General features: G+C 43.7%; 1 protein-coding gene across 1 annotated transcript in view; it reads right to left on the bottom strand.

Moving 5' to 3' along the window:
* Nucleotides 1-6984: 6984 nt before the first annotated feature.
* LOC141073594 (matrix metalloproteinase-9-like) overlaps nt 6985-22215 on the bottom strand; it is a 77699-nt gene continuing 62468 nt past the window's right edge. The window contains exons 2-3 of the mRNA XM_073560882.1: nt 7239-7262; nt 6985-7151 (exon numbers count right to left, since the gene is read on the bottom strand). Coding sequence (XP_073416983.1) covers nt 6985-7151; nt 7239-7262 — 191 coding nt within the window. The remainder of the gene's footprint in view (nt 7152-7238; nt 7263-22215) is intronic.

Raw genomic sequence — 22215 nt, 5'->3', positions numbered from 1 at the left:
ATAGCAACAAACAGGCACATGGGGGTCAGTACACTCGGCCAAAGGCAAAAGTATAACTGGCAGGGATTGAAGCTACCCAGGGGTTTATGAAGCTCTCCCAGAACCAGAAAGAGGCCACAATCATTAACCCCAAGTGTGCAGGTCAAAACCTGCACAGAGCTCCAGACATTAACCCCCGGTGTGCAGCTCAAAAACCTGCACTGGGATCATGACAACTGGTCCCTGAGACAGTAGGACTGGAAGATCTGGTAGGACCCAAGGGTCGGTTATCGAGAGTATTCTCAGCCAGGAGAGCCAGGTTCTTTTTGGCCAGAAAGGGGCTATTAGTATCATTCTCGCTCCGTCCTCTATAACTTTCCTTATGACCGCCGGAATGAGAATGATTGGGGGAAAGGCATACGTCAGGCTCTGTGTCCATGGGAGCATAAAGGCGTCCAGGATTCCCCCTGGGGTCTAGGGAACAGAATGCTTCCACTTTTTTGTTTTTGTAGTCGGCAAACAGATCTATGTCTGGGGTTCCCCACATTTCCACAATCTGCCAAAAAATGGACTATTTTAGGACCCATTCTCCCTGGCACAATTGGGTGCGGCTCAGAAAGTCTGCCCTCTGGTTCTCTGTTCCCTGTGCAGTGCAGAGAGATAGCAGGTTTGTCTCGGCTAGGGTGAGGATTTTGGAGGACGTATTCATTACGGCTCAGGACCTGGTTCCCCCTTGATGATTTATATAGGCCACCGTCACTTGATTGTCCGAAAATATGCAGACATGATGACCTCGCAGCATGGGTAGAAAGTGTGTGAGGGCATAACCTACAGCCAGTATTTCCTTTTGGTTCGAGGAGGCTTCTAATTCCTGACTTCCCCATTCCCCCTGAGCCACCTTGCTGTCCATGTGTGCTCCCCAACCCGTGGGACTGGCGTCCGTGGTAATTAGATGTGTTATTTTTATTATCCAGGGAATCCCTTTGGATAGGTTGTCTTTGTTGCCCCACCAGGATAGGGAATGAATAGTTTTGGAATCTAGGGTTATGCGACCCTCTAAGTGACCTCCTAATGCTAACTGGTTGGCTAATACATCCCATTGGAGATCTCTCATATGTAGCTGTGCCCATTGGACCGCCGGCAGGCAGGCGGGGAGAAACCCCAATAGTGACATTGCTTTTCTTTGTGTCATTGAAGGGTTCTGTATCGCTCTTGCTACCATTTGAGCATTTCTCTCTTTTTGCGGTCCGGAAGGTAACACACTTGGGTGTTTGAGTCCAGTGTTAGTCCTAGGAACTCCTGTACTTTGCTGGGCTCCGACTTCGATTTTTTCAGGTTTAGAAGCTAGCCAAGGTTCTGTAGAGTGTCTTTCACTCTGTCCCTCTGTTGCTTGCATTTTTGGACCGAGTTGCTTGCTATTAAAAAGTCGTCAAAATATGGTATTATTAATATGTCCTGCTCCCTTAGGTGGGCCATCATTTCTGCTACTAGTTTCGTGGATACTCGTGGGGCTATAGATATTCCGAACGGTAGGGCCCTGTATTGAAACTCTTTTATCTCGCCATTTATACAGACCGCCAGTCTGAGGTATTTTCGGGAGTCTTTGTGGATGGGGACGTGATAGTACGCGTCGCTGAGATCTAACACCGTCATGAATCAGTTTGGGAACAAGATTTTGTTGGTTGACTTGATTGACTCCATTTTGAATTTTTGATGTAACCATTTAGTCTTTTTAGATTTATGATTGTCCGGAAGGTGCCGTCCAGTTTGGTCACCAGAAAAAGAGGGGGATAGAATCATCTGCCCATCTCCTGCAGGGAAACCTCCTGGAGGACTCCTTTTTTCACTAAAGTTAGGACCTCGTTTTCGAGAGCCTTTTGTTCTTGTATAGAAGATCTTAGTGGAGTCACCATGTATTTTTGAGGTGGGAGAAAGAGATAGTCTATCCTTAGGCCCGAGCCGATCAGACTTAATAACCAAGGGCTGTTCGAGATTTTCCTCCAGGCTGGAAGGAAAAGGCTTAGCCTCCCGCCACCCTGGGAAAACTGTCACTTAGAGGGTTTCTTGTCTCAGGACAAGTTACCAAAGAGAACCCCCTATCTCTCCTTCTCTCATCCCATTTCTGTTCCATCGGTGGCCTCCTCTGAAAGAACTTCTTGTTATGAAAGGACCGCTTAAACGCTGTAGACCCCAGGTTTGGGAATCCCTTCTTTTTATCCCCTGCCTTTTGGATGTCATCCAGCGTCTCCCCGAATAGAAACTTCCCTTCGCAGGGGATCGAGCATAGCTTCATTTTAGTTTGTAAACGCACAACAACGTTCTTCAGGCTGCGTTTGACAGGGCTGCCGCTTTGGAGGGTAACCTTACTGAGTCAGCTGATGAGTCCGCCAAGAAGGCCGCCGCTCCCCTTATTACTGGGATAGATTCCAGAATCTTCTCCCTGGGTGTACCTTCCCTCAGCTGTTTCTCTAGTTGATCGACCCATACCATAAGGGCTCTGGAGGTACATGTTGCCGCTATTGCTGGCCTAAGATTTCCACCAGCTGATTCCCATGCGTCCTTGAGGAAGGTATTGGCTTTTTATCTAAGGGGTCCTTAAGAGTACCCATGTCCTCAAAGGGGAGTGCAAACTTTTTTGAGGCCTTGGCGACAGCTATGTCGAGTTTCGGGGCCTTATCCCAAGATGTGGACGCCTCTACATCAAAGTGATATTTCCTCTTAAGGGAAGGGACCGTGGAGTTTTTCCTATCGGGCTTTTCCCATTCTTTTTTTATCAGGCCTTATACGTTCTCGTTTAGCAGGAACACCCTGCGTTTCTTTTGGCCCAGTCCCCCAAACATAATGCAGGACCTATCAGGGCGAGGGTCTGACACCCCCATGGTAGACCTTACTGTGTTGTGAGTTCATTTTTCCCTTCACTGTTGAGGTCTGATGAACTCCCTCCTCTGGTGAAGGAAGGTAGTGAGGCTGATTACCAAACACCTGGGCAGCTAGATGATGACTGGGTGGCTGGAATTGAGGACTGGATATAAGGCAGCCGACGCCCTTCTGCCTTGCTGGTGATCCTGCTGGATTCTTGGAGACCAGTCTGATTCCTGCGTCTCAAAGCTAAGTTTTTCTGCTCTGCTTTGTACACTTCAGTTTTGTTTTTGTTTTTGCCTTGTTTTTTGGGAGTTCTGCCATCCCCGGCCGGTGGTGAGCTGAATTCCATTTTTGTCTCTGATCTGTTGATCTTTTGCTCTGTCTTCAGAATATACCTGAGTGCTGATATAGTCTTTTGAAGCCTAGCGACTTCAGGGCCTGTTTTTCCTATCAGTCGGTTGGCACATTTTGGATAGGGTTTTTGCGGATGGCAGACAGCGGCTTTCCTATCCTGTCCTATTTAGTTAGCTTGGGCCCTATCATTTGCTCAACCTATCTTTCTATCTGTCTTAGTGTTTTCATCTTGCTTCACCGTCATTATATGTTGGGGGCTGCCTATTGCTTTGGGGTCTGCTCTGGGGCAGTTTAGTTTTTCCCCTTTCTGTCTTTAGGCTATGTAGTTCTCCGGCTGTGATCGAGGGGTCTAGGAACCCCCCACGGCTACTGCCAGTTGTTGTGGATAGGTTCAGGGGTTTGCAATCCGATAGCTGCCAACCTCTCTGGTTTTTCTGGACTTAGCTAGTATTTTGTTTTTACCTCCTTCGGTGACTCATCATAACATTACTGCCTTTACTAGCATGTCTACCTCCTCTAGGGGAAAACAATGACGGCCTCCCTTTTCCTCATCTGAGGATGATGAGCCGGTGTCTGAGATATGTGAGGTAACCTCCCCTGACGTCAAGGCATCTGACTGGGAACCCACTTCAGCGTCCCTCCTTTTAACTTTTCCCCCCTGTTTCAGGGATGAAAGGGCACTCTGAACCTCTGATCTGATTACAGCTCTTAAGTCCGAGGCGAAATCCGTGGTCGCCTCACAAAGCACTTCCTGTATGCAGGATTTGCAGAGCTTCTTATCCCATGAGACTGGTAGGGCTCTGCTACAAGTGGGGCATTCCCTGTTCTTTGTTTTCCCCTTCTTCTTTCCCTGATAAGGGAAAAGAAGTCTATTACAATGGTGAACATTCTCGAAGGTCACTCACCAGATATGCGCGGTTGCAAGTACCGGTTCGGGAGGTGGATTCAGGTCCCCTATGGGCTGATTCAAGGATGTTGATTTGCTCCTTGCAGCCGACCTGCTGCGCTGCATGGAGTGGCTACTGGACCGGCCATCACGCCTGTCCTGCTCCTTTTGCCGGTGATGGTGATGTTGCTGCTGCCTGGGCTGCTGCTTGGGCTGCTGCTCCTCTTGCTGGTCGCTGTCCCCCATAATGCACAGGATGCTTCCAGCCAGGAGCCATTTCAACGCTTCCTTATTTGAATCTCCCGGCGTCTGATGTCACCTCCTCTCCCAGGCTGCACCGCTCTCTGCCCGGGGAGTGCGCAGTGCACATGCGCTGACCCCGGGGACATGGAAGTCGTTGTCCATTTCTGGGGCAGCGCCATATTTGTACACCTCTGTACACGGCGCTGCTGCGCGTGTCTTCCGGGCCCCTGTCTTTTTTCCAGAGCAGCAGCTCCGTCATCTTCCCCCGCTCACCCCACAGACCATCTCGGCCCTGGTGGTGGCGGCTTCAGGCACCGCACCCGCCGTGACAGGGGAATCCCTGCTGTCAGTGTCCGGACGGATCGGCCTCGGACCTCTTCTTTTCCTTCCAGGTATGTGCATCCATAGGTCACTCGTCAGGGATAGGAACCCAACTGGGGGCGGAGGAGGGGTGCCGCCCTTTTTCTCTGTAGGTTCCTGTTCCTGATGGGCGGATCCCCTCTCTCTGTGGTACTGTCATGGGTGAGAGAGAAAAGGGCATAGAATTTCAGGAAAAGAACATCTCGCCAACCATTAAGCATGAGGGTGGATCAATCATGCTTTGGAGTTGGGAAACGTCATTGGTAGAGGAAAGAGTAGATTCAATGAAATTTCAACAAATTCTTGATGCAAACAAAATACCATCTGTAAAAAAGTTTACATTGAAAAGAGGATGACTCCTACAAATGGATAGTGATCCTAAACACATCATTGAAAATCTGTGGCTAGACCTCAACATAGCAGTCCAAGCGAGATGGCTCAGGAAGAATGGATGAAAATCCCTCCAACAAGAATTGAAAGACTCTTGTTTGGCTACAAAAAAACATTTATAAGCTGTGATACTTTCAAAAGGGGTTGTTACTGGGCACTAATCATGCAGAGTGCCCAAACTTTTGCATAGACCCATTTTCATTTTTGTAATTTTTAAAATGTAAAAGATGAAAATATATATAGCTCTGGAAAAAATTGAGACCACCACATCAAAACCCTGTCATTGGCAGTCCAATCTCCAGACCTGAACCCCATTGAAAACCTCTGGAATGTAATCAAGAGGATGATGGATAGTCACAAGCCATCAAACAAAGAAGAACTGCTTAAATTTTTGAGCCAGAAGCAGTGTGAAAGACTAGTGACAAGCATGCCAAGACGCATGAAAGCTGTGATTAAAAATCATGGTTATTCCACAAAATATTGATTTCAGAACTCTTCCTGAGTTAAAACATTAGTATTGTTGTTTCTAAATGATTATGATCTTGTTTTCATTGCATTATTTGAGGTCTGAAAGCTCTGGGTTTTTTTTTTTTATCTTTTTTAATTTTGACCATTTTTCTTTGTCAGAAAAAAAAAAAAATTTTTGCTTGGAAATTCAAAGACATGCTGTCAGAAGTTTGTAGAATAAAAGAACAATTTACATTTTACTCAAAAATACACCTATAAAGAGAGAAATCAGACAAACAGTACATTTGAAAGTGGTCTCTTAATTTTTGCCAGAGCTGTATATTTTGGCTTAAGATACAAAGGAAATGTGTCATCTTTAACTTTAGGCCTTTTAGAGATCTTTTCATCTTCAACTTGCTTAACTGTTCACAATAACATTAATTTTGACCAGGAGAGCCCAAACTTTTACATGCCACTTTAGATAGATAATTTTACAAAAATAATTTGTTAATTTGAGCTAATTAAATCGGTTACATCTGAAGACATCCTTGGAATATTCTGTAAAATGCTGTTTTCTATGTAAGATGTAGAAACCAGTCTAGACATGTTTGAGACTCAGATGGCAGCATACCTTGGAAAGTAATGACTGTTTATATTTGCTTAGGGTCTAAAAGGTAACATTTTTCCCTGTGGAGAGTGACATACCAGCTCTGGCATGTCAAGGTAAGGAGGTTTATTTGCCGTGCAATGCTTCTCTGGGAAATTTAATATGCAAATTGCATCTTCAGAGAGAAAGAGGACTTGAACTCTATAGCGCCAACTGCTTCCAACAGGTGACTCTGAAGAGGCAATCTGCATATATTTGCTTATGCATTGTTTACCCACTTCCAGACCACCCATAGAGGTAAAAAGTCTGGGTGGTCTTCTACTCTGTAGTGAGGTTCTAAAGTGTCACTGCATAGTAGTGTAGCTACACAGGATTGTGTAGCTGTGGAAGCAGTGATCTGACTGTCAGAGACAGCAGCAGTCCCTAGGGAAATAAGTTAAAAATAAATATTTAAATGCCCCCCCTCCCAGTTTATTAGTAAATTAATAAAAATAGCTGGTAAAAAAATAAATAAGTAAAATAAAAATGCCACTTTCAATCTAAACCACTGTTAGTCCCGTCTACATAAAAAAATGTATATTTAAAAATTGTTTTTACAGGACAGGGAACAAAGTTTTAAATGCCTTTTAGTTGTCATTTTTGGTCATAAAAATAAAACAGGAAAAACAGACACTTTATACTAAATTTTGCCATCAATTTTGTCAGATAGCAGCAAAAAGAAAAAGAAAAAAAGAGAAGAAAATAGTGATATGAAAATGTATTGAACAATAACCCAGGATACCTACGGTAAGTTAAACAGTAATATTTGGGAAAATGTTTCAATAAATCGGTAATTCTATAAGGTAAATAAAAAGGTTCAGTTACCCAAACTGGTGCAAAACTCCCACTGAGAGTCCCGGTCATAGTCTGAGGTTTTAGAGCACCAATAGGCATGATCCATCCGACTATTGGGGATGCAAGAGTAATATAAGCGCTGGAGATGGGTAAATGGAAACACACAATTTGGAGATGTCACATTCAGACCTGAGAAAAGAGAAGCAATTACTCTGAACTTGTATTATCATGCAGCATGTAAAATCCTGTATTATGCTTCATAGAAATCTTTCTCACCTTCTGACATTTTCACCAGTTCAACTAGAAAAAGTATGGAAAAAGATAAGAAGTTAATTTATTTTTCCGATAGCTTATAACACATTTCAATGTACAGACAAATATTTGCAGCAATGCTACAAAAGTTTACATTGATTTCCTGGCACTTAAATGTTCATTGCTTGGCATACAGTAGGTCCCTAATGCAGATCAAAAGAGAGGTGACAGGTCACAGTCTTTAAAATATATAGAAATAAAATATATAGAAGCTTTTTTCGGTTTTGCGTTTTCGTTTTTCTCTCCCCTTCTTCCCAGAGCTATAACTTTTTTATTTTTCTGTCAATATGGCCATGTCAGGGCTTATTTTTTACGGGACGAGTTGTACTTTTGAAAAACATCATTGGTTTTGCCTTGTTGTGTACACAAGAATGGAAAAGAAATTCCAAGTGTGGTGAAATTGCAAAAAAGTGCAATCCCACACTTGTTTTTTGGTTGGCTTTTTTGCTAGGTTCACTAAATGCTAAAACTGACCTGCCATTATGATTCTCCAGGTCATTACGAGTTCATAGACACCAAGCATGTCTAGGTTCTTTTTTATCTAACTGGTGAAAAAAATTCCAAAGTTTGCTAAAAAAAAAATTGCGCCATTTTCCGATATCCGTAGCGTCTCCATTTTTCGTGATCTTGGGTTGGGTGAGGGCTTATTTTTTGCGTGCCGAGCTGACGTTTTTACGATCTTTTGATCACCCGTTATTGCATTTTAATGCAATGTCGCAGTGACCAAAAAAACCTAATGCTGGCGTTTCAATTTTTTCCCGCTACACCGTTTAGCGATCAGGTTAATCCATTTTTTATTGATAGATCGGGCAATTCAAAACGCAGCGATATCTACTATGTGTAATTTTTTTTATTGTTTAATTTTGAATGGGGCGAAAGGGCGGTGATTTGAACTTTATTTTGGCATGCTTCAATAGCCTCCATGGGAGGCTAGAAGCATCCACATCTTGAACGGCTCTGCAACATGTGACGGGGGTCGGCGATGCACGTATTTCCGGCCTGGTGGCCGGAAGCACTGGTTAAATCCCGCTGTCAGTGTTTGACAGCGGAATTTAACTAGTTAATAGATGCGGGTGGATCGCGATTCCACCTGTGCTCATTGCGGGCACATGTCAGCTGTTGAAAACGGCTGACATGTCCCGGCTTTGATGCGGGTTCACTTCCGGAGCCCTCATTAAAGCGAGGTACTGCCATTGGACGCACTATTGCGTCCAATAGCAGTAAGGGGTTAAGTTAAATACCAGAATGCCAAATGGTTTGAACATCAGAACAGATCTCATGTATATTTAGTAAATTAATTAACTTAGGATAAATATTATCAAATAAATTGCATTATTTATAATATAGTGATCTGTCCATGTTACTTCCTGTTTGATTACTATATAAAACAACACCCTACGTTTAGGGACATAGGCCACACTATGAACATGACGTATAGTTCGAAATGCGTCAGTTTGGTGGACTTCCCAGGGATCAGCATTTTTTAACGTTACGGAACTTTTAAAATTATTTTTCAAAATATTTGTTGTTTTTATATTAACCTCCCCGGACTTGTTGCTGGACACCATTCCTATCACTACCCAGTCATCAGAAGTAAGGTACAAGAATGAATAGTCATAAAAAGTTCAGGTGAGGTCTTGATCTTCATATTTCTGTATGTTAACTACTCCAACAATCAAAATAAAAAAGACCAAAGCAGCAAAGTAATACATTTGGGGTATGGAGATGAAAGCCAAAAAGCATTTTGATACCATCACCTTGAGAGTCACAATAAGATAAAAGGGTATTCCCATCTCAGGTATTTATGTATTTTACTCATTTATATAGCACCATTATTTCCACAGTGATTTATAGACATTATCTGCACTGTCCCCATTGGAGCTCACAATCTAAATTCCCTATCAGTATGTCTTTGGAATGTGGGAGGAAACCCACACAAACTCGGGGAGAACATACAAACTCTTTGCAGATGTTGTCCTTGGTGGGACTTGAACCCAGGACCCCAGCATGGCAATGCTAACAACTGAGGCTGCCCTTAGACATATGACTTAACTATCAAATTATACCATAAAGGTCTGGTAAATAACACATTGTGCTCAATTCACCAAAGCTGTTATGTCTGAATTATGATGTAAAATAAAGCTTTGTAAAGTAGCAACATTTTGGTGCAAAGTGAGGTTGTGCTAAAATTTTGCAACTTGTGATGTTGCGCCATTTTCACCCTGACAAAGCGGGCAGAGCTGGGGTGAGATGGGAGCTTAGCAACTCGCTTGTCAAATTCATGACGAGTGTTGGCATTCCTTGTGCCACAAATCTTACTCCAGTTCCCAACTATAGTATGATAATAATAATAATAATAATAAATTTTATTTCTATAGCGCCGACATATTCCGCAGCACTTTACATTTCAGAGGGGATTTGTACAGACAATAGACATTACAGCATAACAATAATCACATACAGTAGATTATAACAAATACCAAGAGGAGTGAGGGCCCTGCTCGCAAGCTTACAGTCTATGAGGAAAGAGGTAGACACGAAAGGTGGGTGGTAACAGTTGCCCTGATTGTATGGACCAGCCATAATGTTAAGTGTGTAACAGTACAGACACAGAGGGCTAATGGATGCATAAAGCATGTGGGAACATGATGCTGGGAACCTGGTTATGGTAAAATTTTTGGCTCTGCCACACAGGGATAGGTTAGGTTAATGTGTTGAGGCGATAGGCCAGTCTGAATAAATGCGTTTTCAGGACACGCTTAAAATTGTGGGGACTGGGGACTAATCGTATTGACCTGGGAAGTGCATTCCAAAGAATTGGCGCGGCACGTGTAAAGTCTTGGAGACGGGAGTGGGAGGTTCTGACTATTGAGGATACCAACCTCAGGTCATCAGCAGAACGGAGGGCGCGGGTAGGGTGGTATACTGAAACAAGGGAGGAGATGTAGGGTGGTGCTGAGCCATGGAGGGCTTTGTGGGTGAGGGTAATAAGTTTATACTGAATTCTGGAGTGGATGGGTAGCCAGTGTAATGACTGGCACAAGGTAGAGGCATCGGTGTAACGATTGGTGAGGAATATGATCCTGGCTGCAGCATTCAAGACAGATTGGAGAGGGGAGAGTTTTGTAAGAGGGAGACCGATTAGAAGAGAGTTACAATAGTCGAGACGAGAATGAATAAGAGAAACAGTAAGAGTTTTTGCAGAGTCAAAAGTAAGAAAAGGTACTATGATTAGTAGAAAGGTGCAGGAAAGTGCACGCAACTTGTCCAATGGTTCTAATTCATTAAAAGGCTTGTGCTACTTAATGAATCAGGAGCGTATGACTCCAGCTCACCTCTTCATCAAATTGGTAAGAACATCGCCAGTCTTGATAAATCGGGGCCATTATGATTATTCTACTGGTCAGTACACTTACAGCAGTATGAAATCTGTAGGTTTTTTTATGAACTCTATAATAAAACTAATCTTGGCACTCCAAGAGAAATAAGTTTTTTTGTTGTTAGATGAGATGCAGTTTTCAATTATATAATTTTGAGGCACATGGGACATATTAATCAACTGCTATTCTTTATTTGGTGGGGGGAGGAACTACTTTGAAGAACAGCCGAAGGCTGGTGTCCATAGTAAACTGTGATTTTTGCTATGTACAGTAATGCTGAAGTATCACAGTATACTGATACTGTATAGTACAATTAGTCCAACCTTTTTTTTGAAAAACATAAAAATTTTAATCAGTCTCCTTTTCCCCATTAAAACTAAAGATACTAAAAAATAGGCATATTTGATATCACCACATCCATAAATATTGTAGCAATCAAAATATATTAACTAACCCAATCTGCTAAACTTTAAAAAGAAAAAAACTAAAATATCAGAATTGCAAATTTTCAGTCAATTCAGCACCACAAAAAAATGCAATAAGAAACAATTAAATAATCATATCTAAACTAGTGTTGTACCAATGAAAAGATAAGCTTACCACTCAAAAATATAAGGTCACACAAAGCTTCAATGACCAATAAATGGTCCTGAAAAATGGCAATTTTTTTTCCTAATTTCTGAATGTTCTTTTCACCATTTAAGTTAAAAAATGTAAGTTTTGTATTTCCACAACCATCCCTTCCAAAAAAACAAAAAAATAAAAATAACGGAATTGCAATTTTTCCGCAACTTTACTTCTGCTATTACATTGCATAGTAAAATAAATGGTGCCATTCAAAAGTACAACTGCAAAAAACAAGGAATGTCAGCAGAAAAATGTAAACATTATGGCTCTTGGAATAAAGTAAGGAACAACCCAAACTGCAAAAGCAAAAACACCACATGTGCTTAAGGGGTTCATGTTGATAAATAAAAAGTCATGTATCTACAGTATGTTGCAGTAATTGCATAAACAGTAAATGAAATTATACTAGAGATTGCAGATCAGGAAAAGGACTTGGGTATTCTGGTTACCAGTAATCTGAGCAGCAGTACTCAATGAGCCCCAACTTGTCGTCAAGCCTTCCAAGATTGTCACTGTGGCTCCGGTGGTCTTGACTCAGATTTCTCCAGGGAGGTCATTTGTGCCAGAATCTGATAGGAAGCAAGTCCTTTTGTTGGGTCACTCTTCAATGTTAGCTAGTAATGCAGGGCAGGAAAAGACTTTACGACTTCTCACGTTATTTTTAGTGGGCAACATTGCGATGGGATATTGTGGAGTTTGTCTCAGTCTGTCATTCCAGCGCCCATAACAAAACCCCAGGTAACTTCCCTCTGAACATATGAAAAGGTATGCCAGGAGATAAGTGTCCCTTTATAAGTTCTGCACCTATCGCCGACCTAATCCCTGCCTGACCCCAGCGATGGGGCCTGGTAAGGGAACGGATGGGATGACAATAGTCAGTCCCCTCAAATAGGGTAGACAAGCATGGGTACACTTAGCTTGAGAAGACAACTGAGATGTCACCCCAGCAATCCTCCAAGAGTACTCTGAGAGGGAACTAATCGACTGTTAGTACATCCAACTAGACAGAGACATGTAAGAGCTAACACCAGCAACCTGCTGCAGCCACAGAATGAATATAAACCTTCAGCATAGGAGTACAATTAGTAGTAGAAGGTAGAGGTAACCCTTGGGTCCTAAAGGGAGAGGGATATCCCTAAAGGGAGCGGGAGATACAAAAATCAAGAAGGTGCTTGAGCTAGTTGCAGAGATCTTCTACAGCGCTATCAAGGAAGACTGCCTGGTACACCTGACACACCCGTGACACTACCCCCCCTTCTACGAGGTACCTCCGGACACTCAAGACTTGGTTTCTCAGGATTAGAGGCAAGGAACTACCGAACCAGTCTAGGGGCATTCACCTCTGATGCTGAAACCCACATCCTCTCTTCTGGACCATAACCCCGCCAATGCACCAAATACTACAGGGAACAATGCTGAAGACTAGAATCAACAATCCTCGAAATATGGACCTCCAAATTACAATCAACAATGATTGGGGGTGGTGTCAGAAGAGAAGATTCAAGAGGTTAAACATACTTCTTGAGTAGAGACCTGTGGAATTGTGAATTTTAAGAGCCTGGGGTAACTCAAGACAAAAACCTTCAGGGTTAATGACGGCAATTATTTTATAGGGACTGTGGGAATATATAGCTCAGCTGGGATCTTTGCTTTGGCACAAGCGGGTGGCTATGGAGTCACTACAGCAGACTAGCAAGTTCCACGGGTACAGAATATGTATTGTGCACACTTGTTATTCAATGTTACACATGCCAAACATGAAATAAAACATCTAAGGCCGTCTGGCCGCTAACTAACAATAGAAGCTAACTACAAAATAAACCTATATAACAACAAAGACTGTGTCAGCTCCCAGCTCAGCAGACGAGAGAGTGTCAGAGATCCCAGCTCCTCCTGATTATATCAGCTGGACCTGTCAGGAATCAAAACCTGGATTGAATCTGTGGAGGGGAACTACCAGTCCTTTCACGCTGATCACTAAGGAAACCAGTACTGGATTATAGTGAAATAAACCGGCTTCACCATCAGTACAGGGAGATATATGAAATGAAACGGGGAGAAATATATCTGTTTTCTATCACCTCTCCCCTTGACACATCACAGGACCAATAAACCTACAGGTGCATCTTACAATATTAGAATATCATCAAAAAGTAAATTTATTTCAGTTCTTCAATACAAAAAGTGAATCTCATATATCATATAGAGTCATTACAAACAGAGTGATCTATTTCAAGTGTTTTTTTCTGTTAATGTTGATAATTATGGCTTACAGCCAATGAAAACCCAAAAGTCATTATCTCAGTAAATTAGAATACTTTATAACACCAGCTTATAAAAATTATTTTAAAATCCGAAATGGCTCCAAGGAAATGTCCCTTCTTCCCACAATAAACCCCCCCTTTTTCTTGCAAATGTTGGGAGAGACATGCGACGAGGAAGCACCTCATGACTGCATGGGTTCCTCTAACTCCTGTAAGGCAGCAGTAGCACCGTATGCAGTGAAGAGGCAGTGACCCTCAAAATTCTAACGCAAAAAGTCTCTTTAGGCTATGTGCCCACGTTGCGTGTTAAAACGCACACTAAAAACCGGACTCCTTCCCAGAAATCGCGCGTTTTTTTCCCGCACGATTTCACAGCGATTTTACCGCGATTCTGTTCGCGATTTTGCCGCAATTTTCTCAAGCACTTTCCAAGCGATTTGAAGCATCGCTTGGAAAGTGATTGACAGGTTGGTCACACTCGTCAAACATAGTGTTTGACAAGTGTGACCAGCTTTTTACTATTGAGGTCACCTATGCAGCATCAATAGTAAAAGATAAAATGTTAAAAATGATAAAAAAAATAAAAAATTGGGGTATATTTACCTTCCGGCGTCCCGCGCTGCCATTCCGGGCCACAGCGTTCCCAGTAATGCCTTGCGAGACCTGTGATGACGTTGGTCTCGCGTTACTATAGCGATATCGCGAGACCGCTAGAGTCACGCGAGACTACGTCATCACAGGACCTTGCCGCAAGGCATTACTGGGAACGCTTAGGCCGGGAATGCAGCGCGGGACGTTGGAAGGTAAATATACCCCGATTTTTTATTCTTTTTTTTACAGGGGTATGGTACCCCGGGCCTGGAGGACAGTCTCCTCTCCTCCACACCTTGGGTACCAACCGCACATGAGACGCTTAACTTCCCACATGGTGGGCATAGCCACATGCGGGAAGTAAGCGATTCTCATGCATTCCTATGGGTGCGGAATCGCGGCAATTCTTTGCGATTCCGCACAAAAGAATGACCATGCTGCGATTTTTTCTGCGATGCGATTCCGCCGCGGAAAAAAGCGCAGCATTAGCACAGCATGTGCGAAATGCCATAGGAATGCATGGGGGGCGTTCGGTACACGATTTTTAAACGTTTTTGCTGCGTTTTTGCGCCAAAAATCGCGGCAAAAATGCTTAAAAATCGCATCGTGGGCACACAGCCTTAATGTGTTTCCTCACAGCATTAAAGTCCAATCCACACAAGTGCATATAACTTCAAAGCATATAAATTCAGTGCATATAACTAGTATTCATTTCACCATTTGCAGAATATATATTATACATTTTCATTTTATAGACACAAAACACACCAGTCTTCCTCTGAATAGTTCCCATGGGTGTCAATGCGCCGTGTCCAAGACTCTGTTCACAGCATTACATGTTGCAGGCACTACACATACTAGTACTTCTCCGACTAGTTCCCATAGGTGTCTTGTACCGTTGCATCACAGTCTTTCTACTCACACTGCCGTACAAAGTCCAAGATATCCTCTGGATTGTAGCCGGGCACCATATCCACCTGTTTTGCAATCGTTACACATGCCAGTCTTAGTTCAGGCACAGGACATCCACCTGCGGTTCACCTCCGGGCACAGGATTGTCCACATCCGAGACCAGTCACCGTGGACATCATGCATTCCTGTGTACACTGCGGGTTGCCAGGCCTCACTCTGGCCCTGACAAACCTTAGACTCACTAAGCACTCACTCAGACTTACTCAGACCTCACTAACCCTTTCTTTCTATCACAGAAACCTGTATCTTTCAGCCACATGGAAAACCTGGATCCAGAATCGAACAGACTGCAACACTATTATACTGCAATCTGTTTCAAATACAACCTCCAGAGTAGGTTTTCCCTACCTCTGTCTTGGACACTAACATGTCCAAGACTAATACTTACTTTTATTATCAGTCTGTATTGCAGTCACAGCTACGCCCGAAACGTCGCCAAAGGAGGCAGAATAAAATGTAAGGCTTTTTTTTCACCATTGTCTCAGGCGCTGACTTTTTTATCTATTGCTATGGAACTTGCTCCAGGATGGACTCCCTGGTTTTGACGTGCGCCTCTACAAATCTGTCTTAAAGAATTTGACGCTTATAGGGTACGGTTTAATTTTTTGTTTTTTGGTATTAGTTCCCATGGGTGTCTTGCACTGCTGCATCACAGTCTCTTTACTCACACAGCCGTACACAGTCCAGGATATCCTCCGGATCGCAGCCGGGCACCATTTCCACCTGTTTTGCAATCGTTACACACGCCAGTCTTCTTTCGGGCACCTGACATCCACCTCCGGTTCACCTCCGGGCAAAGAACTGTATACATCCGAGACCATTCACCATGGACAACTTGCATCTCTGTGTAGACTGCGGGTTGCCAGAACTCACTCTGGCTCTGACACACCTGAGACTCACTAAGCACTTACTCAGACCTCCCTAGCCCTTTACTGCAGGGCTTTTATCACAGAAACATGTGGCTTTCAGCCACATGGAAAACCTGGATCTGGCATGGAACAGACTGCTACACTATCATATTGCAATCTGTTTCAAACACAACATCCAGAGCAGGTTTTCCCTACCTCTGTCTTGGACACTAACATGTCCAAGACTAACACTAAGGGCTCATACTCACTTACGAGAAATATGGATGAGTGCAATCCAATAAAAAATCAGATTGCACTTGGACCAATGTTATTCAATAGGTGACATCTCATTTGAGATTTTTTTCTCAACTGAAATCGAACTGAGAAAAAAAATCGCAGCATGCTGCGTATTGCTGAGATTCTCGGATGAAACTCGTCAATGCAAGTTAATGACTGCGAGAAAAAAATCATACAGCACTCGCACCAGTAAAATCACACTGACATGTTAGAATACAAAAGATAGACTACATGTATACACATAGAATAGGTGTGTGTATATATACATATATATACACTCACTGGCCACTTTATTAGGTACACCTGTCCAACTGTGTGTTAAGACTTAATTTCTAATCAGCCAATCACATGGCGGCAACTCAGTGCATTTAGGCATGTAGACATGGTCAAGACAATCTCCTGCAGTTCAAACCGAGCATCAGTATGGGGAAGAAAGGTGATTTGAGTGCCTTTGAACGTGGCATGATTGTTGGTGCCAGAAGGGCTGGTCTGAGTATTTCAGAAACTGCTGATCTACTGGGATTTTCACGCACAACCATCTCTAGGGTTTACAGAGAATGGTCCGAAAAAGAAAAAAAATCCAGTGAGCGGCAGTTCTGTGGCCGGAAATGCCTTGTTGATGCCAGAGGTCAGAGGAGAATGGGCATACTGGTTCGAGCTGATAGAAAGGCAACAGTGACTCAAATTGCCACCCGTTACAACCAAGGTAGGCAGAAGAGCATCTCTGAACGCACAGTGCGTCGAACTTTGAGGCAGATGGGCTACAGCAGCAGAAGACCACACTGGGTACCACTCCTCTCAGCTAAGAACAGGAAACTGAGGCTACAATTTGCACAAGCTCATCGAAATTGGACAGTAGAAGATTGGAAAAACGTTGCCTGGTCTGATGAGTCTCGATTTCTGCTGCGACATTCGGATGGTAGGGTCAGAATTTGGCGTAAACAACATGAAAGCATGGATCCATCCAGCCTTGTATCAACGGTTCAGGCTGGTGGTGGTGGTGTCATGGTGTGGGGAATTTTTTCTTGGCACTCTTTGGGCCCCTTGGTACCAATTGAGCATCGTTGCAACGCCACAGCCTACCTGAGTATTGTTGCTGACCATGTCCATCCCTTTATGACCACAATGTACCCAACATCTGATGGCTACTTTCAGCAGGATAATGCACCATGTCATAAAGCTCGAATCATCTCAGATTGGTTTCTTGAACATGACAATGAGTTCACTGTACTCAAATGGCCTCCTCAGTCACCAGATCTCAATCCAATAGAGCATCTTTGGGATGTGGTGGAACGGGAGATTCGCATCAGGGATGTGCAGCCGACAAATCTGCGCCAACTGTGTGATGCCATCATGTCAATATGGTCCAAAATCTCTGAGGAATGCTTCCAGCACCTTGTTGAATCTCTGCCACGAAGAATTGAGGCAGTTCTGAAGGCAAAAGGGGGTCCAACCCGTTACTAGCATGGTGTACCTAATAAAGTGGCCAGTGAGTGTATATATACTAGCTGAAGAGCCCGTCGCTGCCCGGGCATAGTAACTAACTGTGGTTAGTTATAACAAATTATACTTATCCTCCATCCCATAGTCCCTTGCCCATATACCCATCATACTTATCCACCATCCCATAGGCCCGTGCCCATATACCCATCATACATATCCTCCATCCCATAGTTGAGTGCCCATATACCCATCACACATCCTCCATCCCATAGTCCCATGCCCATATACCCATCATACATATTCTCCATCCCATAGTCCCATGCCCATATACCCATCATACATATTCGCCATCCCATAGTCGAGTGCCCATATACTCATCATACATATTCACCATCCCATAATCGAGTGCCCATATACCCATCACACATCCTTCATCTCATAGTCCCATGCCCATAAACCCATCTTACATATCCTCCATCCATAGTCCCGTGCCCATATACCCATCATAAATATCCTCATCCATAGTCCAGTGCCCATATACCCATCACACATCCACATCCCATAGTCCTGTGCCCATATACCCCTCATACATATCCTCCATCCCATAGTCCTGTGCCCATATACCCATCATACATATCCGCCATCCCATAGTCCCATGCCCATAAACCCATCATACATATTCGCCATCCCATAGTCGAGTGCCCATATACCCATCACACATCCTTCATCTCATAGTCCCATGCTCATATACCCATCATGCATATCCTCCATCCCATAGTCCCATGCCCATATAGCCATCATACATATCCGCCATCCCATAGTCCCGTGTCCATATACCCGTCATGCATATCCTCCATCCCATAGTCCAGTGCCCATATACCCATCACACATCCTCCATCCCATAGTCAACCATTATGACATCATAATGAGCGGCGGGGCTTGCAACCTATGATGAATCAGCATCGCCATGGCAACCATTATGACATCATAATGAGGGGCGGGGCTTGATACGCACACACTTTTTCCCCAGTATGTAGATAGGGGCAAAATTGTTTGGTGAATTGGAACGCGCGGGGTTAAAATTTCACCTCACAACATAGCCTATGACGCTCTCGGGGTCCAGATGTGTGACTGTGCTAAATTTTGTGGCTGTAGCTCCGACAGTGTGGATGCCAATCCCAGACATACACACATACATACACACCCACATTGAGCTTTATATAATAGATGGGGGCGTGGCCTGCTAGCAAGTGTGGCAGCTGCATAGTTACAGAGCTCTTGCAGCCCAGGACATTTAGCAGCTCATCCCGGCTCAACTCAGCACCCAGCTTCCTCCAACTACTCGCCTGCAGCTACTGCAAACACCCAGGCACATGATGACACACGGCAGATCACAGAAGAGGAGGGGATCTCCGTCGAGATTGCCTGACTTCTTTGCAAGGGGGAAGTCCACCAAAGCAACAGGAAAAATGGTGCCTGCGTCCCCTTCAGGCTCCCCATACTCCTCTGGGGGCCCTGGGAGAGGTGCGGGCAGAGAGGAGATTCATCAACACTCTGCTCTGCTCACTAGGAAGGATATGCAAGAGTTTCTTTCCTCTTTTTCTTTCCTCTTCTTTAAGCATATCATGCATGTCCTCTTTTAGAGAGCTGAAAGGAGAAATCTCAGCTCTGGGAGAACGCACCTCTCATTTAGAGAATAAAATGGCTGAATATGCCACTTTTTTCAATGCACTAGTCGGTGTCAGTGATAAAACATACGACTTGGAGGATAGATCGCGCAGGAATAACGTTTGGGTGAGAGGGATCCCTGAGGCGGTCTTGGATAAGGATTTGCCTGCTTTCCTGCATAACTTTTTAAAGGCTGTTCTCCCTGAAATGTCCATTAAAGACTTAATGGTTGATAGGGTCCATAGAACCCCCAAACCAAAACACATGGATGAAGATCTGCCTAGAGACATTCTGGCAAGAATACACTTTTTTACCACCAAGGATGTATTCATGCAAAGAATGAGGAAAAATCCAACTCTGCCCCAGGAGATGCAATCACTACAAGTTTTCCCGGACTTATCTGCAGTGACTCTGGCCAAGAGGCATGAATACGCACATGTATGTAAAGCTCTGCGTGATGTGGGCACCAAATATAGATGGGGCTTTAACCCAGTGAAACTGTTGATTATGCATGAGGGGAGAATAATTGCTTGTCATACCCCTAAACAAGCTGAAGACAGACTTAAGGATTGAAATATTCCTTTTGCACAGCAACAAGCGCCTATGGGGAAAAAGTTAAACCCAGAATGGTCTCAAATATAAGGTGGAAGCCAGGAAAGGTCCGCCTGCTGGAGCTGGTGGAAGATTGCTCGGACTTTTATTCTGTTCTCACTGTTCCTAGCAACCTGTGACTGCGGGCAACTCTGCTGAGGATCTCTGTAGAGTTAGAAGAGCTCACCAACCCCATTGCAGTCATTTTTCTTCATTCTTTGGATGGTACTTGAGGATGTGCATTTTTTTTGTGCATCCAGTTGTTTGGATTATCTTTTGAGTACTGCTGTTTTTTCTATTTTTTCTATTCTTTCCTTTTTTATGACTCCTCTTTTTTTTACTATTGTGCATTATAATGTGATAATTGACACTTGCATCTCTGTTCAGTTCATAAGGATATACAACTTATGGTTTCATATTTATGCTGGGGACCTAATTAGCAATTATGGTGGAAGGGCTTGGTGTGTTGGGGCCTGCTGCATCCATAGGAAGATTGTTATTTAGACATGAGTATACAGTTTATGTCCTTGAATGTTCGAGGCCTCAATTCACCTATGAAACGTTCTATGTTATGGAGGGAAGTTAAAAAAATCACGTGCTGATGTCATATGTTTGCAAGAAATGCATTTATTGGAAGCTGATAATAGTAGACTCCACCATCCACAGTTCCCTCATAGGTTTTTCGCTAATAATGCAAGTAAAAAGGCAGGAGTCTGCATACTGATTAAAAACACTGTGGCATTTAGAAATATAGAGATGTATGCGGATCCTATGGGCATATTTTTAATCCTAGTCTGCTCCCTCAATGGTGAACTACATACGCTGGTGGTGGTGTATGCCCCTAATGAAGTCCAATGCACGTTTGCTCGCAAGGTGTTTCAGAAAGTGACTGAATTGGCTAAAGGAGAAAAGATTATATGTGGAGACTTCAATGCCCCTATAGATAGAGAACTATGGACTGCTCTAGTAAATTAACCCATTCTAGGAGAGACCTGAAAGTAGTAGTGAAGGAATATCGTCTCCATGATTATTGGAGATATTCCCATGTTACGGAGCGTGACTATACATTCTACTCCTCCCGTCACCGGACATACACTCACTGGCCACTTTATTAGGTACACCATGCTAGTAACGGGTTGGACCCCCTTTTGCCTTCAGAACTGCCTCAATTCTTCGTGGCAGAGATTCAACAAGGTGCTGGAAGCATTCCTCAGAGATTTTGGACCATATTGACATGATGGCATCACACAGTTGGCGCAGATTTGTCGGCTGCACATCCCTGATGCGAATCTCCCGTTCCACCACATCCCAAAGATGCTCTATTGGATTGAGATCTGGTGACTGAGGAGGCCATTTGAGTACAGTGAACTCATTGTCATGTTCAAGAAACCAATCTGAGATGATTCGAGCTTTATGACATGGCGCATTATCCTGCTGAAAGTAGCCATCAGATGCCTGTTCTTAGCTGAGAGGAGTGGTACCCAGTGTGGTCTTCTGCTGCTGTAGCCCATCTGCCTCAAAGTTCGACGCACTGTGCGTTCAGAGATGCTCTTCTGCCTACCTTGGTTGTAACGGGTGGCAATTTGAGTCACTGTTGCCTTTCTATCAGCTCGAACCAGTATGCCCATTCTCCTCTGACCTCTGGCATCAACAAGGCATTTCCGGCCACAGAACTGCCGCTCACTGGATTTTTTTTCTTTTTCGGACCATTCTCTGTAAACCCTAGAGATGGTTGTGCGTGAAAATCCCAGTAGATCAGCAGTTTCTGAAATACTCAGACCAGCCCTTCTGGCACCAACAATCATGCCACGTTCAAAGGCACTCAAATCACCTTTCTTCCCCATACTGATGCTCGGTTTGAACTGCAGGAGATTGTCTTGACCATGTCTACATGCCTAAATGCACTGAGTTGCCGCCATGTGATTGGCTGATTAGAAATTAAGTCTTAACACACAGTTGGACAGGTGTACCTAATAAAGTGGCCAGTGAGTGTATAGTAGAATAGATTATTTCTTAGTTGAGAATACGAGTCTAAATAGATGCAGACCAGCGGATATTGGATTGATTACGTGGTCAGACCACGCCCCGATATTCCTGAGACTAACTCTACGTTATCAGTCTAATCCTTCTGCTAGGTGGCAGTTAAATACATCCTTATTGTTACAAAGCAAGGTGGTAGAGAAAGTACAGACTGAGCTCCAACATTACTCCCAGTCGAACGACAATGGAGAAGTCACAGACGAGTCCTTGTGGTCGGCTC

This window comes from Dendrobates tinctorius, unplaced genomic scaffold (assembly GCF_039654945.1).
Source record: "Dendrobates tinctorius isolate UK_male_01 unplaced genomic scaffold, ASM3965494v1 ptg000308l, whole genome shotgun sequence".
Classification (NCBI taxonomy): Eukaryota; Metazoa; Chordata; class Amphibia; order Anura; family Dendrobatidae; genus Dendrobates; species Dendrobates tinctorius.
Note: the sequence above shows the minus strand (reverse complement) of the source record. Positions and strands in the feature narration are given on the sequence as shown.